At 33.6% G+C, this 24,119-nt stretch overlaps 1 protein-coding gene across 1 annotated transcript in view; it reads right to left on the minus strand.

Moving 5' to 3' along the window:
- LOC149898942 (fatty acid synthase-like) overlaps positions 1-24,119 on the minus strand; it is a 72,639-nt gene that overhangs the window by 39,690 nt on the left and 8,830 nt on the right. The window contains exons 4-6 of the mRNA XM_090114490.1: positions 13,329-13,449; positions 1,399-1,602; positions 87-203 (exon numbers count right to left, since the gene is read on the minus strand). Of these exons, the coding sequence (XP_089970616.1) occupies positions 87-203; positions 1,399-1,602; positions 13,329-13,449 (442 nt within the window). The remainder of the gene's footprint in view (positions 1-86; positions 204-1,398; positions 1,603-13,328; positions 13,450-24,119) is intronic.

Consider the following 24,119-nt stretch of genomic DNA (forward strand, 5'->3'; position numbering starts at 1 on the left):
ATATTTGAGTAAACAATAAAGTATTTCAAAAGTCATATCACTGTAAATTAAAAAGTTTAAAATGTCTTAATATTAATATATCTCACCTTCTCGAGTCTTTCGCCTTCTGCAGCAGACAGACCACGATAGCTTCAGATCTGGCGTATCCATTGGCGCTGTTGTCGAAACTCTTGCAACTTCCATCAGGTGATAGTACTCCCAATCTGTTTAATAAATGATAAGAAAATTTGTATAAATATATTCATTAGTGTTTATGGATATTTACAATGAAGTTTACTAGCTAACTAGCTGTATATACAAAATAATTGACGATCGATATTTGAACAAGACTGCAGGATAAAACAGAAAAATAATTAAATAGAAAAGAGACAAAAACTCGTTCAAAAGCGAGAATAAGATAAAGAAGTCGGTTAAAATTTTTACTTCCATCAGAATGGCTGCGATACTCCCTACCCTACTACTCAAATGGGCTTATACATTTTAAATAGATATATAGGACCACCTATATCTTCCATCATCAGTAGGTATAGTGAATAAATATCTCTTAAAGTTCACTTATACCTTCTCTCAACTACCTATTTTTTGCCTATTTCCTTACCTGGAGAACTGCAGCGACACATAAGGATGGAGACATAGATTGGAACCACCAAGTATAGCAGCATCACAGTGACCATCCATGATAGCTCTGAACGCGTGTTTCATGGCATAGAGCGAGCTGTTTGTCTTCTACCAACTTCCTTTATCCCTCTTTTCCTTACCTTGAGAACTGCAGCGACACATAAGGATGGAGACATAGATTGGAACCACCAAGTATAGCAGCATCACAGTGACCATCCATGATAGCTCTGAACGCGTGTTTCATGGCATAGAGCGAGCTGTTTGTCTTCTACCAACTTCCTTTATCCCTCTTTTCCTTACCTTGAGAACTGCAGCGACACATAAGGATGGAGACATAGATTGGAACCACCAAGTATAGCAGCATCACAGTGACCATCCATGATAGCTCTGAACGCGTGTTTCATGGCATAGAGCGAGCTGTTTGTCTTCTACCAACTTCCTTTATCCCTCTTTTCCTTACCTTGAGAACTGCAGCGACACATAAGGATGGAGACATAGATTGGAACCACCAAGTATAGCAGCATCACAGTGACCATCCATGATAGCTCTGAACGCGTGTTTCATGGCATAGAGCGAGCTGTTTGTCTTCTACCAACTTCCTTTATCCCTCTTTTCCTTACCTTGAGAACTGCAGCGACACATAAGGATGGAGACATAGATTGGAACCACCAAGTATAGCAGCATCACAGTGACCATCCATGATAGCTCTGAACGCGTGTTTCATGGCATAGAGCGAGCTGTTTGTCTTCTACCAACTTCCTTTATCCCTCTTTTCCTTACCTTGAGAACTGCAGCGACACATAAGGATGGAGACATAGATTGGAACCACCAACTATAGCAGCATCACAATGGCCATCTCGGATAGCTCTGAACGCGTGTTCCATGGCATAGAGAGAGCTGGAGCAGGCTGAGTCTACGGTGTAGGAGGGACCGGTTACTCCTAACCAGTAGGAGATACGGTTCGCTAACATGGCTCGGGAACATCTGTTGGTAAGATTGATTCATTTTTAAGAGATTCTAGAAGAGATCCTGTAGTTTTGTGACACAGTTTTGTGAAGATACTTGATCAGTTTTGACGTTATTGCATTTGCAAGGTTATTTGATATATAAAATCTTAAATCTCTCTTATCGAAATGAAGCATTTTTTTGCTTTTGTAAATGTATGTAAATATGTTATATCGTCGTCGTCGTCTCAACCTATATTAGTCCACCGTTGGACGTAGGTCTCTCCTATGGCACGCCATTTGTTATCTATGGTGTTTTTATATAATTATCTACTGATTTATTACACAAATTTAGATTTAATCAACTAAGGTATCTTTCAAAATCTGTGTTCAAAATAGACAAGCTTTTACCGCATTAATTTATCTACCTATAGCTACGTTAAATCTATGGTTAAATGCAGATTATGTCCGATAGGGACAATAAGGCAAATTCAAATTTCTCACGTTTTCAGATTTCGAGAACGTGTGTAAGTGGGCACATGACAATGGTATAATTCTCAATATACAAAAAACAAAATGTCTATATATTTATTCACCACACAATAAAAATGCAAAAAATTCAGCTTTTCAAATTAATTTAATAGGCCACACATATGAATGTTTTCATAATAATAAAACTAACTGTGTATGTAGTAAGTTGGATGTCGTTGACAATATTAAATATTTGGGGTTGACAATTGATAAACACTTTAATTGGAAATTACATGTAAATTATGTGTGTAATCGTTTGAGATCAGTCTTGGGACAGTTTTACCACCTAAGTCGGATTTTAAATAAACATACTCTGTACGCTGTCTACTATGCACTTGCTGACTCAATAATAAGTTATGGACTGAGTTGTTATGGCCTAACTTTTAAAACATACTTAGATCAAATAAAGAACCTACAAGTAAGATTACTTAAGTATTTAGTTCATAAGAAAGTTCGAAAGAAATTTAAAAATAATTATGACAAACTATTTCCCCATTGTAACATCTTACCTGTAAATTATAAGGCTATATATTTAAATGCAATAGACACGTACTATAGTAATGAATTTAAGATTGTTAAACAGTTTAGATTTAATACAAGAGCGTCAAAAGTAAGAAAATTTTATGTACCAATAACAAAAAATTGTTATGACCAGCGATCTAGAAAATATTATATACCAAAAATTTGTAACATGTACCCGATTTTACTAGACGATAATAAATTAAAAATAGGATCTGTAAAGAGTAAATTAAAAAAATACATTTTGTCAAATATCTAGTATGTATTGGCTTTCCGCCCGCGGCTTCGCCCGCGTTGGCTGAAACTTAACATAATATAGATTATTTATATTATACTGAAGCCTGTCGAATTCATCATCTTATCTTCATCTTGTCGAATCACTCTAACAGAAAAAAAAAAAAAAAAAAAAACTGCATCAAAATCAGTTACTTAGTTTTGTAGATTTAAGCATACATAGGTACAGAGAAATGTGACTTTGTTTTATACTATGTAAACTTTGTTTTATACTATGTATGTCATTTATAGCGGTATTTAAGTGTTTGTTTATCAACTAACTAATTTGGCAATGTATAACCTAGGTTAATCTATAATAAGTAGGAGCGCAACGCCAACAAACTGTTTTACAGTTTGGCGAAAATTTGTAAAGGTTATATAGTGTTACTAAATGGTAAATTAATAAAAAAAAAAAAAAAAAAAAAGATATTAAATTATTGCTACATATTAATTGACGTGTATTTTCATTCATATATTTCATATATGTATACGGTATAATTATTGGATTTCATTCATTTATTAATTGTTAAATCTCAATGCGAGTAGTAGTAGTCAAAGTTCAAGATCAAGATATTTTTACACTCCTTAAAATGCTTAATATAAAAATCCTTAAGAAATTAAACTCCACTTAGGTGCAATCTCAGAAATGCAATGTATTAAATAACATAAATCCCAGGGTTTAATACTGCGGTAGGTACTGTGGGTAAGGCGGTGGTTGTATAGTCACATAAAGTGAAGTCTTTAGAGATTATATGCTAAGGCAGATGCAAATTGTCTTAGTAAATGCAGTGTGCATACAATGCCATGGCCGTTTATTATGTTTAATAAATACTCTTTTAAAATAAATGAGTACAGAAATCATTTTAGTTTATTTCAAAGGAATATAATAACTATCCTACTAAAAGGTATGTATTATAAATGAGAATTTGTGAGAATGAATGTTTGTTACTCTTTCACAAAAAAAACCAATGCACGGATTTGGATGAAACTTTATAGGTTTTCACTTCATAGGACATCAGAATGACACATGAGCTATAGAAATACTAGATTTGCTAGCAGCATCGTCCGCGGCTGAATCCGAAGGGCACAGCTAATATGATATAATAATATAATGTAATTGTGCTATTATTTTTAGCATTGTATGATTACGAATATTAGCTTTATTAATAAGTAGCGGTCCACCCCGGCTTCGCCCGTGGTACATATTTACGTTTTCTCTACATAAGAACCATCCTCGTACTTCAAGGAATATAATAAAAAAAGAATTATCGAAATCGGTCCACCCGTTCACACGTGATGCCTAAACAACGCGAAACGGGTTTCATTTATATATATATAGATAATAATCGATCGATCGAGCTTTCCTTTCTAATTTGAAAAGCTTTCGAGAAAGCAAGTCTTTGAATAAAACCCGCATTGAAATCAATCATTCGATGCAATGCTACAGATCCCGACTAATTTTGTAATCAAGAAAGTTTGTGAGGAAGTGAGTATGTCTAGATGCGAATGTCTGTTAATTAGATAGGTTTAATTACTGCAAAGATCTCTGTTTATCAGCAAAATAGTTTAGCGTATTTGCATACTGATTAGTAGGTTTTATTTTAGTTGTAAATGAAGTTAAACATTTCATAATAATTGATAGCTACGGGTCTGGAGTATTAACTAAAGGAAAAAAATACAGTAGGTAATCCCACAGGAACTGAACTATACGGGTTTTCCTTTGAAAACTATTAAGTAATAACACAAACTGTACTTTCATTTTAATATGTTGTACAATAAAGAGTAAATAAATAAATAAATCTTAATTCTATTATAAAGGCGAAAGTTTGTATGTATGGATGTATGGATATATGGATGTTTGTTACTCTTTCACGTAAAAACTACTGAACCGATTACAATGAAATTTAGCACACATATAGAGGGTAACTTGGATTAACACATAGGATAGGTTTTATCCCGGAAATCCCACGGGAACGGGAACTATGCGGGTTTTCCTTTGAAAACGCGGGCGAAGCCGCGGGCGGAAATATAGTAATAAATAAACTGACATTTATAATATTAGATTTAGGTATACGTACTAAAATATCATTTATATCATTTCTACTATTGTGTCTCTAAATCCTTTCTTATATCTAAAATACATCAGACAATAACAATATTATGTGTGGAATCGTTCTATCTTAAATTACGTCACCGCGTTGCGTTCAAAGATTTCAATTAACTTTTCCAATACCGATAACAAGAATGAAGAAACGTTCAAAACGCGCCTGGGGGATAATATAAATGAAATGTGCGCTATATATTGTCTTTATTCTCTCACTCCTTTGAGTAATAACGAGGTATAATCTGTTTGTAGATGATACTTATATAAAGGTTCTCTATGCCCGGTTTCTGAATTTAGTATTTTCGTTATGAACGTCTCTATACTACTTTATTACTGCTTTAATATTTTCTTATATTATGTGTCATAAGCTTTCTCAAACATAATGTATGTGTTTGTTTTTGTTGTTTATTTTTGAATCAATTTAATGTGATTTTGCTTGATTCATTAATTAAAATAAATAAATAAATATTTCAGGACAATTATTTTCACACAAGGCACAATCTGACCCCATACCGCCGCCGCAGACCGCCATATGCGGAGCTTTCGCTTGTGGAAACCAGATGGCTGATAAACATATATATAAAATTTTTAACAAAAACTTATATAGATAATTAACACCCAGACACAGAGCAAACATCTATGTTCATCACACAAATATTTTCCCCGGGTGGGAACCGAACCCACGACCTCGGGCTTGGAAGGCAGGGCCACTATACCAACCAAGCCAACCGGTCAGTCAATTATAATATTAGACTTATAATTAAAATTTTATTTAGGTTTTTAAATTAATTTACAAATAAATAAATCTACACGTTTATGACCTCTGAGATTTCTTCCAGAATAAGAAAATGGTTTGTAACTTGGTTTTTATTTTCATAAGTAGAAGTTGGATGAAACTGTACACCTACGATACGTTTACGATTATGAATAAAGATTTACGATTATAAATATATTTCAGCTTTTATTATTTTTATATTAAATGTTATATTTTTCTTAGCTATTTGAAAAACGTAGTGTTGTATTCCAAATTAAATATTAATAAACACTTCGGGCTTCTTATTCGTCGAATAACGTATTAAACTACCACTTCAAAAATGTATTCTTTGCCTGTCTTTGACAGTTTACGGGTGACATTTTAATATTATCGTGTAATACTTTATTGGGCGGATAAGTTTTAACCATGGATTGAAAAATCGGCCCTTAAATGAACATAATAAATAAGATAAGGATAAAGTCGATATGATTTAGTAATTTTCCATCCTGTTTACAAAAAGAAATTTGAATAAAGCTATATTTCATTAATTTTAAAATAAATCAACAAAAATACTCGCATCTTTAATAAAATTTGCCTTTCGGCTACGTTGAAATCGGTCGAGTTGGTTCGTTTCCAAAAATGTTTGTATATTTTTCAGTAAAAGATTTAAAAAGTTGATTTTAAGTGAACTTTTTAAATATGCAATCAGTCGAAATGTTTCCCGTTTGAAAGTAACTGAGCTATATTCATTCAATTCATAGCAACGTGAATTTGTATAGTGTAATATAGAAGTTTTTCACTTGGGCTGAATGAGCATTTTAGTTTATCAATATTGGAATGCAATTATCTTGATTGGAATTTCAGTTTAATTGGAATAAAATAGAATTACGATTATAATTATAATTTAATATTTACTATTATGGAGACAATTGAAAAAGCTTTATTTCTAAGCTTTTGTTTACGTTATAATGAGCTGAAATAATTGCTAAAATAATTTGTATTTTTTGCGCAATGCGAAATATAGTAAGCATTCTAGGTATGCTCATTAATGTGTAGGTTAAGTTAAAGTCAATTTTAAGTACGATCAATAGCTCTAATAAAACTGAGAATTTATATTTCTCTGAATGCCATTGCGTTAGGCTCAATTACCTATTAAAACTTTTAACAATGTAGGTTTTCATAAACTGTGGTTTTACAACGAATCTTCAAGTTGTAAGGACTTGTTAAATGCTTTTAAAAGCTCATTGTTAGCTCAGCTTTTGTAGCTAATTGATAGAGCTGCTTTAAATCTATTTTGTGAAGTTTCGTCTAAACGCTCTGTACAGGGTGCAATTTAATGTAACGAAGTTATGAATTATGTAGCAATTGAATTTTGGTAATGCGAAATGAATTGTAACGGATTATGATCTGATAATAAATGTTGAAATTTATTTATTTATTTATTTATTTTATACTTTATTGCACACACATCAGAAAGTACAAATACAGAAAGAACATAAAATAGAGAAAGGCATGTACAAACGGCGGCCTTATCGCTAGGTAGCGATCTCTTCCAGGCTACCGTATGTATATGCGTAAGGAGAGATTTTGATTGAGGTGGGTGAGCAAAAAATAAGGCGTAAATGAACAAAATAAAATTAATATATCATATACAATGAATAAATATAATAATATATAACAAAATAAGGAAAGGAAAGAAGATACGATAACAATAAAGAAGAGTGAAATAAGCTAGGTAAGAGAGAGATAATGTAACTTAAGTAGGTGCTTAAAACTTCTTAAGGTTTGTGCCTGACGCACTTCTAGTGGGAGTTCATTCCAAAGTTTGGCTGCACGAACTGCAAAGGAATTACCATAAAATTTGGTCTTCGAGACAGGGACACTCAGAAGAAGAGTTTTGGAAGAACGTGGGAAGGGAGAAGTGAAAAAATCAAACTGATCTTTGAGATAGTGAGGAGTTTTAGGATCAAAGAGGATGGAGAAAAGAAGATGTAGGATATGGGAGTTGCGGCGGAAGCGGATGGGAAGCCAGTTGAGCTTTTTGCGATAGTCCGACACATGGTCGAACTTGCGCAAACCAAAGATGAAACGAATGCAAAAATTTTGAAGGCGTTCAAGTCTATTCAACTGGACTTCCGAAAGATCAAGGAAAGAGGTGTCGGCGTAATCAAGGTGGGATAGGAGAAGGGAATGAGCTAGCATTATTTTGGTTGGGATAGGCAGAAAGTTGCGCAGGCGCCGAAGTGAGCCAGCAGAAGCAAACATCTTCCTACTAACTTCCTTCACATGGACATCCCACGACAGGGTCTGATCGATAAAAATACCCAAGTTTTTAACGTGGGTACTATATCCAATCTGTATGCCGTCCAACAAAACTTCCGGAAGAGTTGCCCAATCAATCCTTGAGAGAAATGACGCGCTGCCGATAATGATTGTCTGAGTTTTTGATGGGTTGAGTAATAGACCAAAACTCTTGCTCCAGTTTACAATGGTCGACAAATCATTGTTGACCTTGCTGATTGCTTTGGGCAAGTCTTCCAGAGTCGCTTGGGTGTAGATCTGGACATCGTCGGCATACATGTGGTAGAGAGAAGTTAAAGAGTGAGTTAAAGTATTAATGAAAATTGCAAAGAGAAGAGGGGACAAGACGCAACCTTGAGGCACGCCGGCATTGATATTGCGCCAGGACGATGAAATGTCATCGAGTGCAATTCGCTGCCGGCGCCCGTATAAATAACTACGAAACCAATCACACGCTAATGGCGATAAGTTAAGTGAACGTAGCAAACCCAGCAGTAACTCGAAGTCAACAGAGCCAAAAGCATTGCTGAAGTCAAGTAGCGTAAGTACGGTGAGTTGTTTGTTGTCCATGCCAAGTCTAATGTCATCGGTGATTTTGGTGAGAGCAGTAGTCGTCCCATGACCAGGACGGAAACCGGATTGGAAAGGATTGAATAAATTATGTCTGTTAAGGAAAATACTGAATTGTTGATGCACTAATTTTTCAAGAACTTTTGACAGGAACGGTAAAATAGAAATTGGTCGAAAATCACTGTGGGAGGAGGGTTTGGACTTTTTAGGGAGCGGAATAACCTGAGCACTTTTCCAAGCAGAGGGAAAAGTACCCGAGGAGATGGAAAAGTTTAAAATATGAGTTACGATAGGAATGATGAGGTCAAGGATAGGGATGATCATGTTACGACTAATGCCGTCACTACCGACTGCATTAGACGATACTGACATTATGCTCTTCTTAACATCACCATTAGCGAATTGGCTCAGATGGAACGGGGGGAAATCAGGAATTGGTAAAGAAGAAATATATTGGAGAGTGTTTGATTTTGTGTTATTATCTAAAATAGGAGAAGAAGCGGTGAAATGCTGGTTTAGAAGATCTATATTAATGTTATCAGGAAGGGGGTTACTAGGTTTATTACCAATTCCTATGGATTTTAGGAATTTCCAGATTTTACTGGAGTCGCCGTTCTCGACAGATGAGTGAATATGGCGTCGTTGTGCATCTCTACAACATGTATTGCAACGATTCCGAATCTTGACATACTTTTCCCTGTTCAAGTCATTGTTATTCGACTTAAGTTTGGCTTTAGCTTTCGCTTTTAAATTTAACAGTGACTTGAGGTCATCCGTGAGCCAGGGAGCAGGTAAATGTTTAAGTTTGACTGGTCTGAGGGGTGCGTGTTGGTCGTATAGCTGAGTCAGAAGTGAAGTAAACAAATCAACTTTCGAGTCCATTGTATCGGCAGATAATATAACAGACCAGTCAATCTTACCGGCATCACGGTGAAGACTTTCGATGTCTATCCCAGCAAAATTGCGTCGCATCACGAGTTTGGGTTTAGGTTTGGGAGATCGCAAATTGTAACAGAGGAAAATAAGGTCGTGATGAGAGAATGCACTAGCATCATACTGACCATATTTTAGGACGAGGTTAGGAGAGGAGACAAAGATTAGGTCGAGGAGAGAAGGAGAACAGTTTGGAATGGAGTGAGTAGGTTTTAAGGAGAGAGGATGTAGGTTGTTAGATTCAGTAATAGAAAGGAGAGTCTTGGCTCGGGAATCGTTTTTAAGGAGGCAGGTGTTAAAATCCCCCATAAGGATGGAATGCTCATAGATAGGAATAAATTTTTCGAGGATGGTTTCGAAGGAGTGGAAGTAATTAATGGAGAGGGAAGGACTATAAAACACACCCAAGAGGATTTTTTTATGGGATAAGGAAACTTCAATAATGAGATGTTCAGCAGCGTCAGGGGGAGGGGGTTGCGGCGATACGCTTACAATATTAAATGGGATGTGAGACCGTAGATAAATTGCGACGCCTCCCCCACCCCTCCCCGAGCGATCATTCCGTATTAAGTGGAAACCAGGAAGTGAGTAGGCAGAGGAAGGAAGGCAGGGTTAAATAATTTAGTAGTATTTGATCAGAATTTAAGAGGATAAAATATGTGAATTTGATTGTGTTGATAAGATGTTATATTGATGTGAGAATTATACATTTATGGTGGGTTCAGACGCTTGCGTTCAAAGTGACATTCAACGAGCACGAGCACAGGCACAAGCATGTAAACATGTTGTTTGTGCATGCGCCCGTGTTTATTTGTTTGTACCATAAGCGCACGGGCTGCTTGCCGGGCTACTTGCCGGGCTACTTGCCGGGCTGCCAGGCTGCTTCGTCCCACGCGTCTGAACGTACCATCAACCAAACGTACATTCAGTTTGCAAACAGGCCCATGGACTAACAATTTTGACGTATCGTTCTATAATTCAAAAAATTAATAAAAAAAACGATTCAACAAGTTCCATGTCTATTTTCAGGAGTTTTCCGAGAGCTTTGAAACTTATTTTCAAAATAATTGAGCAATTTATTGGAATCCTTTTATATAGCGAATATGCAGTAGAAAACTGTGCAAAAAACGCTTTGAAGAGTCTATCCAGTAAATCGGATTAACAACCGTCAATAACTGAAACGAACTACTTTACATCTTAGCTTTAAAATCTGATAGAAAAAGCTTTTTATGTTAAATTTTATTTTAAACGATTCGAGTATTATTCATGATTTTTATTATACCTAATAAAAAATAAATAAATAAAATTAATATAATTATACCTAATATTGATTGCAAAATTTACTGTAAGCTTTTCTGTGTGTCTTCCGTATCTTCGTAGAGCAGAAAGTTATCTATATTATAAGAAAAAAACTATGATAACTTGGTAATATTTTATGAATCCCTGGAGCAGTTCTAACGAGAAACGAGAGAACGTTTGATAAATGCCACTTTTGCAATCTAAATACCTATCAAGTATTTTTGTGCGAATTTTTCACGACAAATGCAACGTCAGCGATTTTTGATTAGCCAACTGAAGAAGACTTTGGCTATTAGTGTAACCCCATCCTCAGCATCATTTAATTGTTCCTCAAGGGAATTTCAAGTTTAAAATTGTAGACAAAAATTCATTGTGGAATTCCTTTTATGAAAAACTAGCTCCTCCGCGCGGTTTCACCCCCTTGGCTCCGCTCCTGCGTGATGATGTTATAGCCTATAGCCTTCCTCGATAAATGAGCTATCTAACACGGAAATAATTTTTTAAAACCGACCAGCCGTTCCCGAGATTAGCGCGTTCAACTAAACAAACAAACTCTTCAGCTTTATAATATTAGTATAGATATGATCTACATTCGTAGCCCGTAGCATACCTACAGGGTGAACCGTTAATATCATTTATGATACTAATATTATAAATCCGAACGTTTGTGAGTATGTTTGGATGTTTGTTATTCTTTCACGCAAATACTACTGATCCGATTACAATGAAATTTGGCTCAAACATAGAGGATAACTTGGATACACACATAGGATAGGTTTTATCTCGGAAATCCCACAGGATCGGAAACTATGCGGGTTTTTCTTTGAAAACGCGGGCGAAGCCGCGCGCGGAAACTAGTATTATTATAAAGTAACCATGTCACTGAGCATGTCTCATTAACAAATACAAAATACAAATAAAGACACAATTAATAATTATCAAAGTATTTTTGTATTAGCTTTCAAATGCAAACACTAAAGGCATTGTTTTAAAAATGTATTGATGGTATTTGATTGATGGAGATGGAATGTCTGTGAGAATGACAGTAAAGATTTGATTTTTAACGAGAATTTATTACATTTTAACAATGCTAGGAATATTTTGATAAAGGGTTTTCAACATTTTGGTTGAGATATGCAGATAATAATAATATGTCATTTCCTGGCGTAAAAAAATGAAGATAATTTATGAAATATCATGGTTCAATCTCTCTTTTTCGAATATATATTTTATTGAAGACTAGTTAAGTTAAGGTTTGTTTTTAACTAGCCGCTCCGCGCGGTTTCACTCCCGTGGCTCCTCTCCTGTTGCTCGTAGCGTGATGATATATAGCCTATAGCCTTCCTCTATAAATGAGCTATCTAACACCGAAAGAATTTTTCAAATCGGACCAGTAGTTCCCGAGATTAGCGCGTTCAAACAAACAAACAAACAAACAAACTCTTCAGCTTTATAATATTAGTATAGATTTATTAAATAAATTGTGTCAAAAACCAAAGTTAAAAATTATTTAGGAAAGAATATAGTAACCTACTAAACTAATATAGTTTACGTTTGAAAGAAAACTTTTTTAATTATTTTATCAATCCTTTTATATAAAAAAAATGATAGCTATTATAATATTAAACTATAGCAATAAATAACATTTTGTTGAAAATGCATTTAATAAGTACTACAGTAATTGTTGTCTAAGCAAGAACGTTCACAGACGCCTATTTCGTCGCATATTCATAAACTTGCATGAAACCATAGCGAAGTTGTCTAGCAGTAATTAATATTGCTCCTTATGTCATATCATTATGCTGAGAATTTTCGACACTTCAAAGAAGATATTAAACACTCTGAACAATACTTGTTTATGAATGTATATGACTTCATATATAACTTGTATATTATGAATAGTTTAATTAACGGTGGAATTCATTTTGGTATGAAGAATATAAACTGCGTAATAATGATAAACGTTTCGTTAAAATTGTTCGCGTTTTCATTACGAAAATATAATATTGATAAATCCATTACATACCTATAAATCCTGTTATAAAAAGAGCTTTTCGATCGAAATCCCACAATTTATTTTCATATTCCATACATATTGCAATAACTTTTTAACAACGCAATTAAAAATTTTACCGCGCATTGGTGACAGTTGTTTTTTTTTATTCGTTATCTGGCCGATACAGTTTTTTCATTGTGGCCAGTTCGAATTCGTTAAGCGGTAAGTTTAAAAAATCTGTATTTTACAGATTTTAAATACTTAGATACGTAATATTTTAAAAATCATTTTGTATTATTAAAAAATGAAAATGAAAAAATCTTTACTGAAAAAATGTTTAAAATAATACAGATTATATATTTGGGGAAACTAAAGCCTGTGTTAGATCAAAACTGTATTATCTGTATCTTGTAGAAAAAAAAATATTTTCGGCTGTCATAGGTTATATTTTTTTCGTATTGTAACACATTTGATTTTCATACGTACCCAGTGACACCAAAGCCGTTGACCTGCATCTTTTCGTAGAACCATGTCTTCTCTGATTCCGAGAAACAGGCGCCAATGAAAACGCCCGTCTTTGTGTTACGAAGCTCTTTTGGGTTTAAACCTGTTAAAAAGCGGATAATGTTATTATATTCATGTAAGTAAGTGTTTATTGTTTTAAGAAAGTGGAGGAAAATTTTCATTCATATATTTATTTTACAGAATTACGTTGCGAATATAATGAATAGACTCGAGAAAAGATAATAAATTGTTATATACATATCTACGTTAATTTTAATTATTCCTGTGATAGTAATTTTAAATAACAACAGCAGAAATTTTGTGATGCGATTTTGAAATGAAATGAAATGAATGTATTGTGAATTTTTTTTAACTAAAATGTATTATACCTACTAGGTACCTATAAAATCTTAGGTCAAAAGTCGAGGATTATAGGAATAACTCGACTCCAAAGCTCCAATCGCTGAACAAGCACAGATTATATACTAATGTACGTTGGCGGGAAAGTAGAACGAATACGGCAATGTCAAAATGTGCAATCATTTGTAATGTCTGTAATCAGGTTTTTTATCTATGCCATTTGTTATTTGTACCTTTACTCGGAGCAATTATCAAGCCTTGTTAAGGCTTGTTAATTGCTCCGAGTACCTTTAGGACATGTATTTGTTGTTGAATTACTATTAACTTTTTTTAGTTGAAGAATGAAAGAAAGAAAATACATTTATTTGTACCGATAACACATTACAAGATAATTAAATTGTATGTAATATAATATAACTTACAAAATCATTAAAATTAACTTATAGGTAATTATATTTATTTTATTAATATTGGAACTAAGGAACTTGACACTGGTAAAATATAATATGTATTTTCGCCATGAGAGGAAAAGAATAACTGTAATAAATATGCAAGTAAGTATCTACCTATAAGATATTAATTTTCAGTGAAAATATTGAAATACTTACACATCAAACCACATTATTTCCGTGACCATAAACCATTGATATGTTCTTGCACTAAACAGTATATTTAAATAACATTTGAAACGTTCAAATTTATCGACAAAACGACAACAATGAATAATTTTGCTTATTTGGCCGTTGAATTATTCAGATTTCAACCATTGATAGAGATCTTTTATCATTTTCGCTGGTAGCGACGAGCCGACGAGACACATTGTTTGATTTTACGGCTTATTCTTGATTTTGAATAGTTTAAATTAATGTTTATTAAAGTGAAACTTTTATTACATCGTCTCGAACTTTTTGGTCTGTGTAGCGCATGTCGCGTGTATCGCGGCTGCCGAGTAGGTATACCTACTCGGCAGCCGACCGACACGCGACATGCGCTACACAAAGCAGTGTTCAGAACCGTTCGAACAGTTTCACTTTTACCGTGGTTTCATAAAACCACACAACATTTTTTTGTGATTTATGTTTTACTAGCTTTCCGCCCGCGGCTTCGCCCGCTTTGTCTAAAACATAATAAATTATATACCTTACTATTGAATCACTCTATCTATTAAAAAAACCGCATCAAAATCCGTTGCGTAGTTTTAAAGATTTAAGCATACATAGGGACATAGGGACAGAGAAAGCGACTTTGTTTTATACTATGTAGTGATTTGATGAGTATTGCATAATTTCGACGGCACTAAAACTTTTACTTCATATTATGTGTAAGTACAGCTGTGCACTTTGTTACCTATTTACGATTGCATTAATTGTGCTTTATATATAAAAATAATTGAAAGTTTTATATAACTAATATTATAATGTCTAATTACTACCTACTAATTGACGCTCGCGACTTCCAGGATCTATAAATGAGAAATTTCTAACTACCATAATATATAAAAGTAGCAGTAGAACAGTTATTCTGTAGAAACTACAGTTTGAATCCAAGAACTATAAATAAATAATTACTTTTATAAAATATAAAATAATTTAAAATTTTATCAGAATAACACCGTTTAAAGTTCACAATACATCTGAATGCCAATTCCAGTAAATTCTGAATATTAACTCAACAAAATTTGAATTTAGAAGCTGTGAATCGCATCGCCACAGATACAATATTAAGCTTTTTGAAAGTTATTGTTGTAGATATTTTAGTTTCTGTGAATGCTTGAATATGGCAATTTAATTTTGTAACAATATTAAATCGGTATTAATATTTTCTACAATTGTTCTATTGTGACTAAAATATTGCATTTTATTTCCTTCATTTTATGGTTCTAAATTGACATCTATATTTAAGTTTTTCAATGATTCTTTTCTTATGTACATAAATGATAAAATGTTCGTTAAATTAAACAAATTAAAAGGTCAGATCCAACTTCGAATCAAACGTTATCGGAACAATAAGAATCGTCCAATTTGCTAAAAGCTCAGAGAACTTAAAACGGTCGAAATGTCCTTGATATAGATACTTCGATGGCCGAGCCGAATAATCCGTGAATTTTCGGATCAGATAAATTGCGCTCATTACTACAGCTACGGAAGAAAAGCCGAGGTATACTTGTAGATTAAGGGCTCTTGTTACACCGGGTCGTAACACACGCTACGAACTAGTCAGTGTAGCGATACAATTATTCCCTGCCCCCCGCACCGCGCCGCGAATGCGAACGGACGTGTTCCAGTGCTAGCTGAGATTAAAAAATTTGTTTCAATGGAAAAAAGTGAACTTTTATCATTTTAAGTAGTGTAAAAACTTTTATAAGTGATAGGACTGTTGTCGAATGTCAAATGTTATCAGTGAACAGTGCTTGAAGTGGTATTTTCAAAGTTTTAAATCTGTGACGGTTGATATTAATTTGCTGCAGTGCAGTGTGGGTTTGATCTTGAATCAACGACTTGTTAGAAACCGGTTTGATTGAATTGTATCGCACGTAATATAAGACGTACTATTTCGCAACCTCTAATAGTGTCGTATTGGTTGAGTGAGCAAAGACTTGGACTACTAATTAATATCTATCAGCGAGTGCGAGTTCGTATCCGAGTGATTGTATTAAATTTTATTTTTATTTTTTTTCTTTTTTGTTAAACTCCTATTAATACAGTTTGGTTAGACGAGAACTTTTGGTCTACTAGGAATATCTATTTTATTTATTACAATTTTTATAAATAATGTCGGTTAAACGATCACCTCCCGGACTGAAATTAAAAACCACCCCGTTGCTATATGGATCTGATTCAGCATTAAATAAATGTAAGGAAACGAATACAGAAAATTTTTCGACTAGAACGAAACGACAAAAACGCACTTTTATGGAGTACTCAGAAAATTCTGAACAATTTATGTCAGAAATAAAAAACATGTTTTCAGAAATGAAAGCACAACAAGAAGAAAAGTTTGATTCATTAAAAAGCTCTATAAACTTATTAGTGTCTCAAAACCAAGACATCATGAAATCTGTTGATTTTATGTCCACTCAGTATGATGAATTATTAAATAAATTTAACGCTCTTGAAAAGGAAAATCTTCAATATAAAAAACAAATATGTTTACTAGAAAAAAAAATGGATCTAATGGAGAGAACTTCACTCAGTTCTAAAATAGAAATACGTAATATTCCGCAAACAAGTGACAACAAACAAAACATGATGCATACTATTAACAGTATATGTACAACTTTGTGTCCCGAGAATCCGTTGGTGGATTTAGAAGTAAAAGAAGTCTATAAGTCTAAGTCTGACGCATTGATAGTTGACTTTATTACCACTGGCAGAAAAGAAACTATCTTAAATGCATATAAAAGTTATAATAAATCACGCCGCCTAACTAAACAACCACTACTCAATACACAGGATATTAAGCTTCCAGGTCCGACATATCCGATATACATCTCTGAGGTTCTGTCGGGTAAAGCACGTCAACTACACTACATGACCAGACAGCTTGTGAAAAACAAAAAGATAATTAGCACATGGACTTCCTTCGGAAAAGTGTATATTAAAATAAAAGACGGTCAGACGCCATTACGTATAACGGATGAATCCGACTTGCAAAAATTATCATTGTGACTAGATTTAATCTTCTTTATGCATGTATTGTTGTTAGTTATAATATTATGTTCGTTTTTTTATGTTTTTATAGTTAAAAATATGATTATGTGCATCTCTATTATTGTTATTGTAATGTATAATGGATATATTATGGAATTTTACTGCTATACACAAATAATTAACTCTACTTACACACTTCTCTACAAAATATTATACAAGAAAAAAACGTTCACTCACCTATATACATTTACACAGCCACACATTTATTACATTTCACATATAACATGTACTAAAGCTAGCCTAAAAGTACTTCTACGACAAATTCGATAATTCCGGAATTGAATCAATCCATCAAAGTCTCGATACCTTTGCTATAGCCAAATCCCTTACATGCGACATTGAAGACATGAAAACTATCCTACCATTAGGCAAACGAACCTTAAAAATATTCTCTCAAAATATAAGAAGTATACAATGTAACATGTCTAATCTACAGGTTTTATTGTATAGATCGGGCATAGATTGGGACGTAATTATTCTATCTGAATGTTGGCTTCGGTCGTCACATAATATACCCCTTTTAGAGGGTTACAGGCATATATGCACAACCATCCATCAAACCCAAAATGAAGGCGTTGTTATTTACTATAAAAACCGGTATGAAGTAATGGTGGATGAGCCTGATTTAGTTGATGCTAATTGTTTATGCTTAAAATTTAGTAACGAGATTTGTATTTTAGGTCTTTATCGCCCTCCAGGTCAACGTAATACTACTAATTTTATTAATTCTTTAGATACACTACTGACTAAATTAAATAACTATAAAACAATAGTAATTGGTGGAGATATTAACATTGACATAGGTCCCAATAGTACCGATAAGCGCTCTTCTGAATATTTAAATATTCTGGCGTATCATTGTATACTACCCGCTCATACTTTACCCACCCACCAACGCACATGTCTAGATCATTTTATGATTAAAACAAAATTGGATACCACATGTTGTGTAGCTGCCTCATCTGTGACTGATCATGAAAGTGTTGCTATTTCTGTTAATTTGCAGACTAAACTTAACTTTAATCTATCAATCATAAAAAGAATTAATTATACTGAACTAGATAAATCTATCAATAAAATAAACTTCCAGTCAGTAATAGAGTACAACGACGTAAATTTAGCAACAGACCACTTCGTCACACTTCTAAATAATGCCATATTAGAAAACTCGTCCATTGTAAAAGTACCTAACAAAAAGAGGATTCATAAGCCATGGATTACTACAGGCCTACTGAGATGTATACGCAATAGGGACAAATTGTATAAAAAACTAAAAAAGAAACCTGATGATAATTCACTTAAATTAACCTACAAAAGATACAGGAATTTCTGCAACGCTCTACTAAAGAAGCAAAAAAGAATCTACGAAAAACAAGAAATTGAAAAAACTAAAAATAATAATAAAAAATTGTGGGACGTCATTAAAAATATATGTAACACAAATAAAAAACCAGAGTCCGCTTTAGCGCTAATTGATAAGAACAATCCCAAAAATAGTGTTGATCATGTTAACAGTTACTTTATAGGTGTTGGAAAAACATTGGCTGAGAAGATCATCAGTAACCATAATAAACCTGACATTTATGAGAATGTTCACTCTCAAATATCCAAATCGTTTGTTCTGCTACCAACTGATGATACAGAGATTGAACATATCATTATGGATCTAAGAGAAGATGCTGCGGTGGGAATTGATGACATATCAGGCAAAATTTTAAAACGTTACATCAAAGTAATATCGCTTCCTCTTTCATACATCTGCAACCTATCGTTTACCACCGGTATTTTTCCACAGGCTTTTAAGACTGCCCTAGTTAAACCAATCCACAAAGGTGGAGATATAGACTCCATTACGAATTACCGGCCAATTTCAATTCTCCCCACTATGTCTAAAATCTTGGAACGCTTGATCAATAAACGTCTGATGAACTTTTTAGAGTCTAATGAACTACTTTCTCCTGGACAATATGGCTTTCGGTCAGGTAGGTCGACTGACGATGCTGTTCACGAACTAACTAATAATATTGTTTTCAATTTGGATAAGAGGAAGAAATGTATTGTGGTTTTCCTTGACCTAGCCAAGGCCTTTGACACCGTATCAATACCACTCTTGTTACTTAAGTTAGAAAGGATCGGTGTGAGAGGCCTTCCATTACAATTACTGGGAGATTACTTAAAACACAGAAAGCAGCGTGTAAAAATTGACAATTGGGTTAGCGATGAACTACTGGTGCAGTACGGTGTTCCCCAGGGCAGTGTTCTTGGACCTAGCCTATTTCTTGTCTATCTTAATGATTTATGCCAACTTCAACTGAATCATGGTAAAATACTGTCTTTTGCAGACGACACAGCACTTTTATTCTCGGGTGACTCATGGACAGAAGTGTTTCAAAGTACACAGAATGGCTTTGATCAGGTTTGTGAGTGGCTTAAATGTAATGTTTTAACGCTAAATGTGGATAAGACTAAATATATTGCCTTTGCGCCAAAAAAAAATCTTCTTCCTCCTGCAAGTTACAACATTACCTCACATATATGCACACCTATGACTTACCGAACCTGCTCTTGTCCTTCTATACAAAGAACTGACTCTATCAAATATCTTGGTGTTTACTTGGATCAAACTCTCACATTTAAGCCTCACATTGAAATTTTAGTCACACGGATTCGCAAACTGATATATATATTTAAAATATTGAGACATATTGCTGATTTTCGGACAATAAAAATGGTTTACTCAGCTCTATGCCATTCAGTCATTAATTACTGTATTAGCTCCTGGGGAGGCGCTTGCAAGGTACACCTCATAGAAGCTGAAAGAGCACAAAGAGCCATACTCAGAGTAGGCGCTGGTTTACCATTTCGCTATCCTACCTGCGAACTATACAAACGTTGGGATGTCCTAACTGTCAGACAGACTTTTATCTTATCTATTATAATAAGGCAACATGCACAAATAAAATATGATCCGAATTTCAATAGGGACAAGCGTAGAAAAGATATTATATGTAAAAACAACTCTTTTAATACATGTCTGTCACATAGATTTTACTATTATCTTGGGGCATTTTTATACAATAAAATCAATAAGTCTATTTCAATATACTCCCTTAGTACATCAAGGTGTAAGACGTCGGTATGTAAATGGCTGAAAAAATTAGACTATCAAACATCAGAAAATTTTATTCATACAATTCGGTAAGTAGAGAAACTGAATCATACATACGCTATCGCAATAACTCATCCACACCTACCCTCAATCACATATATACGCGCTCACACACGCAACACGCACGCACACACACACACACACACGCACTCACATACGCATACACAAACACACATACACAAACACTCACATTATACACTAAGTATATCAATTCATTTTAACTCTTCACCTCATCTATAATAATTTATAATATATCCATTGGTAATTTTTCGATATTAATTTTTCATTTAACTTTAATCACAATTAATTATTATTTCTCCTTTAATGTTCACGTTCATTGTTTATCTGATAGATGTGATTGTTAATGCTTGGGGGCCTGGTGACCCGTAACTCAAGTATTTTATACTTATCGCGGGCACCAGTCTCTCACAAATGTTAGTGTTAAGATATATAGATTAACAATGTATGTGTTGATTGTGCATTTGTGATGAGAAAATAAATAAATTTAATTTAATTTAATTTAATTATATTTATTACTAGCGGTCCGCCCCGGCTTCGCCTGTGGTTCCTACATGTTTACGTTTTTTTCATAAGAATCATCCTCGTACTCCAAGGAATAGATTCCGCAGCGCACGCGATGACAGAATTTTTATTAAGGAATTTTTTACACCTTATAGGTTAGATTATTGCATTTTTGGTAATGATCTCTATTTTTTTGAAAATGCAATATAGCCTATGTTGCTCAGTGAAGATGCAGCTTTCTAATGGTGAAAGAAATTTTGAAATCGGTCCAGTAGTTTATGCGTGAAAACCATACAAACATATACATACATACAAACATACATAATTACAAACCTTTCCTCTTTATAATATTAGTATAGATTTATATTAACATGACACTCGACTGTAATATCAAGTTTCGGCACTAGTGCTACGAACTGGTAACTAGGTATACACTATACAGTTACATATCTAATTAAGAATTCGAAATTCTGATTTTGTTTTGTTTTACTAGCATTTTCAAGGTCACTTCAGAAATGTAGTGCTGAGCTGTCGTAGGAAACATTCCTATAAGGAAGTGTTTATAGCAAGGTCGATCTTTTAATTTAATTCAAATTAAATAATACCTAGTATAAAAGTTAACGGTGTGACACGCAGTCGCTCGGTGTAATTTCGTCGGTACACATACAGACAATACAATTTCAGGTTTTCCGCAATATTATTCGGTCCGAATATCTCCTCTCTCAGTGAAACTTTTCTTTCGCTTATTTTTGTGACGCGCGACGCATAATGATGCAAAAATAAGATTTTTATCAATTTTACAACTGAACATTTTAGAATAGAATATTTAGGTACTGTTTATTATACAAACGAGTGATGATTATAAGTAAAAACAAAAAATAAAAAATATTCGATCTTCAAAAACGCATTCCACGAATCGTGAACTAAAAAATGAGAACTGAATTAAATGATGGCTAAATAACGAGATTTCGAAGAGCTAGTCCCAGTGCGCTTATTGCAAATAATATATCAATGCGTGTGATATCTAAGTTTCGTAGGTACTCTTTTGAGTTAGGTTTTGGCGCCCTTTTGCAGACAGATTCGTTACTTATTCATACAAACCTTGTTAGGTATAGGTCGTCTTTTTAGTGCCAACAGAATTTTAAAATCAGTATTGAATTCCTATATTCTTCACGATAGAATCACTTCTGCTAACAGTTTTATTACGTTTTGCTTGTTTAAGAAATGTTCCTAACTTCCTTTCAGTCTTTAGACTAATAGTTTAGTAAAAGTTATATTGTAGACTATTTAATAGCATTTACCAAGGCGTAAAATCTGCGAATTTATGTCAATATAATGTAAAATAATTTTTAAGACTGGAAAAAGAAACCAAATGTTTTTTAATTAAAATTAGGGCATTAATATTAGAAATGGAACCTTAAATTACATCTAATAATAGCTAAAACATTTATAATGAAAATAAGCCTGATTCTTAGGCTAAAATAAATATACTTAACGTAAGAGGAGATCTAAGAAAACATTCCCGTAATATGGTATAATCCCTCGTTAATTGTCGAACATTCGTGGAGAGATCAAGGATCTATTAGCTTAGATTACGTTATACATTCTGATAATGAAAATGGGTATTCGGTATAGAAACTATACATAGGACGTGTGTGTGTGTTTAACTATGTTATCTATGTGTGTGTGTTTATTGTCTTTAATTGTTCGGGTGGGTTAGTGATAATGGTTTAACGCTTTCGAATCCATTATGAGATTCAATTGTATGTGCTACTAGCTTTCTGCACGCAGCTTCACCCGGGTTATCTTTATCTTAACAAATCGTTTGTTAAAATCATCTTGAACCACTATATCTATTAAAATAGACCGCAAGATACAACGGGACAGACAGACGCACAAACAGCGGGAAGTACCTTGTTTTATGCTATGTACCTAGTTATAAGACTATAATGTCTATCTCAGTAACAAAGAGCTATATATGTAATTCGGACGCGGTCACGGTTTGAAAGGGTCAGCACAACGTGTATAGCGAATAAATTTTTGTTACAAAGCTTATTCTTTGAGGATTTTCATGGGTCATCTACTTTTATATAAGACTTGAGTAAAAAAGGTATGGCTTCATTTAATTACATTGCTATGCAATAATCTCTAAGTAATTATGGTTAAGAATATTAATTATACAATATACATCACTACAAACATAATTATATTACTTCGACCACCCGGGTATTAGATTTAGATTGTAATAAAAAAACTAATTAGATTGGCAAGACTTCGGTCGAAAAAAATATTGTGTTACGAACAAAGAATTTTTAATATTGAATGCTCGCATACTATATAAATATAATATGTTTATATACATAAATAATTTGGGAAATCCAAAAGTGCACGCCTCATAATTTTTTTTTAATAAATATTTATTAATTATTATTTTTGTTTATTTAATAACAATTAAACCACATCGAATCAGACCCTGAAAAATGAAAGGGTTCTATTCCTGAGCATACTCAAGCGTAAGAGAAAAAAATAATTTGGAAAATCCAAAAGTGCACGCCTCATAATTTTTTTTTAATAAATATTTATTAATTATTATTTTTGTTTATTTAATAACAATTAAACCACATCGAATCAGACCCTGAAAAATGAAAGGGTTCTATTCCTGAGCATACTCAAGCGTAAGAGAAAAAAAAAGACTCGATTAGTAAAGTATTTCGGTCGCTATCGTGTTAACAAGAAAAAGGATCCGCACATACAGACACACGGACGTCCAAGACAGAACTTTTTTAAACTGTTTTTTAACTAGTTTAAATAACAAAAATGACATCAAAAATATCATGAACGTTAAAAATAGTGTTTTTTCTTAATATGTGTGTGTATGTATTATCTTACAAGTGCAATGTATGATACATAAAGACATTTTAAGTTTGAAAAATCAGATGTTTTGCGCGAAGTGACAGTAGTACCCACCTCAACGCTTCGCTTATGAGGCGTGCAAAAGACTCGATTAGTAAA

The sequence above is a fragment of the Colias eurytheme genome, chromosome 21 (genome assembly GCF_061535395.1).
Source record: "Colias eurytheme isolate Ceu_HAF_F1 chromosome 21, ilColEury1 Martin Lab GWU primary, whole genome shotgun sequence".
In the NCBI taxonomy this organism is placed as follows: domain Eukaryota; kingdom Metazoa; phylum Arthropoda; class Insecta; order Lepidoptera; family Pieridae; genus Colias; species Colias eurytheme.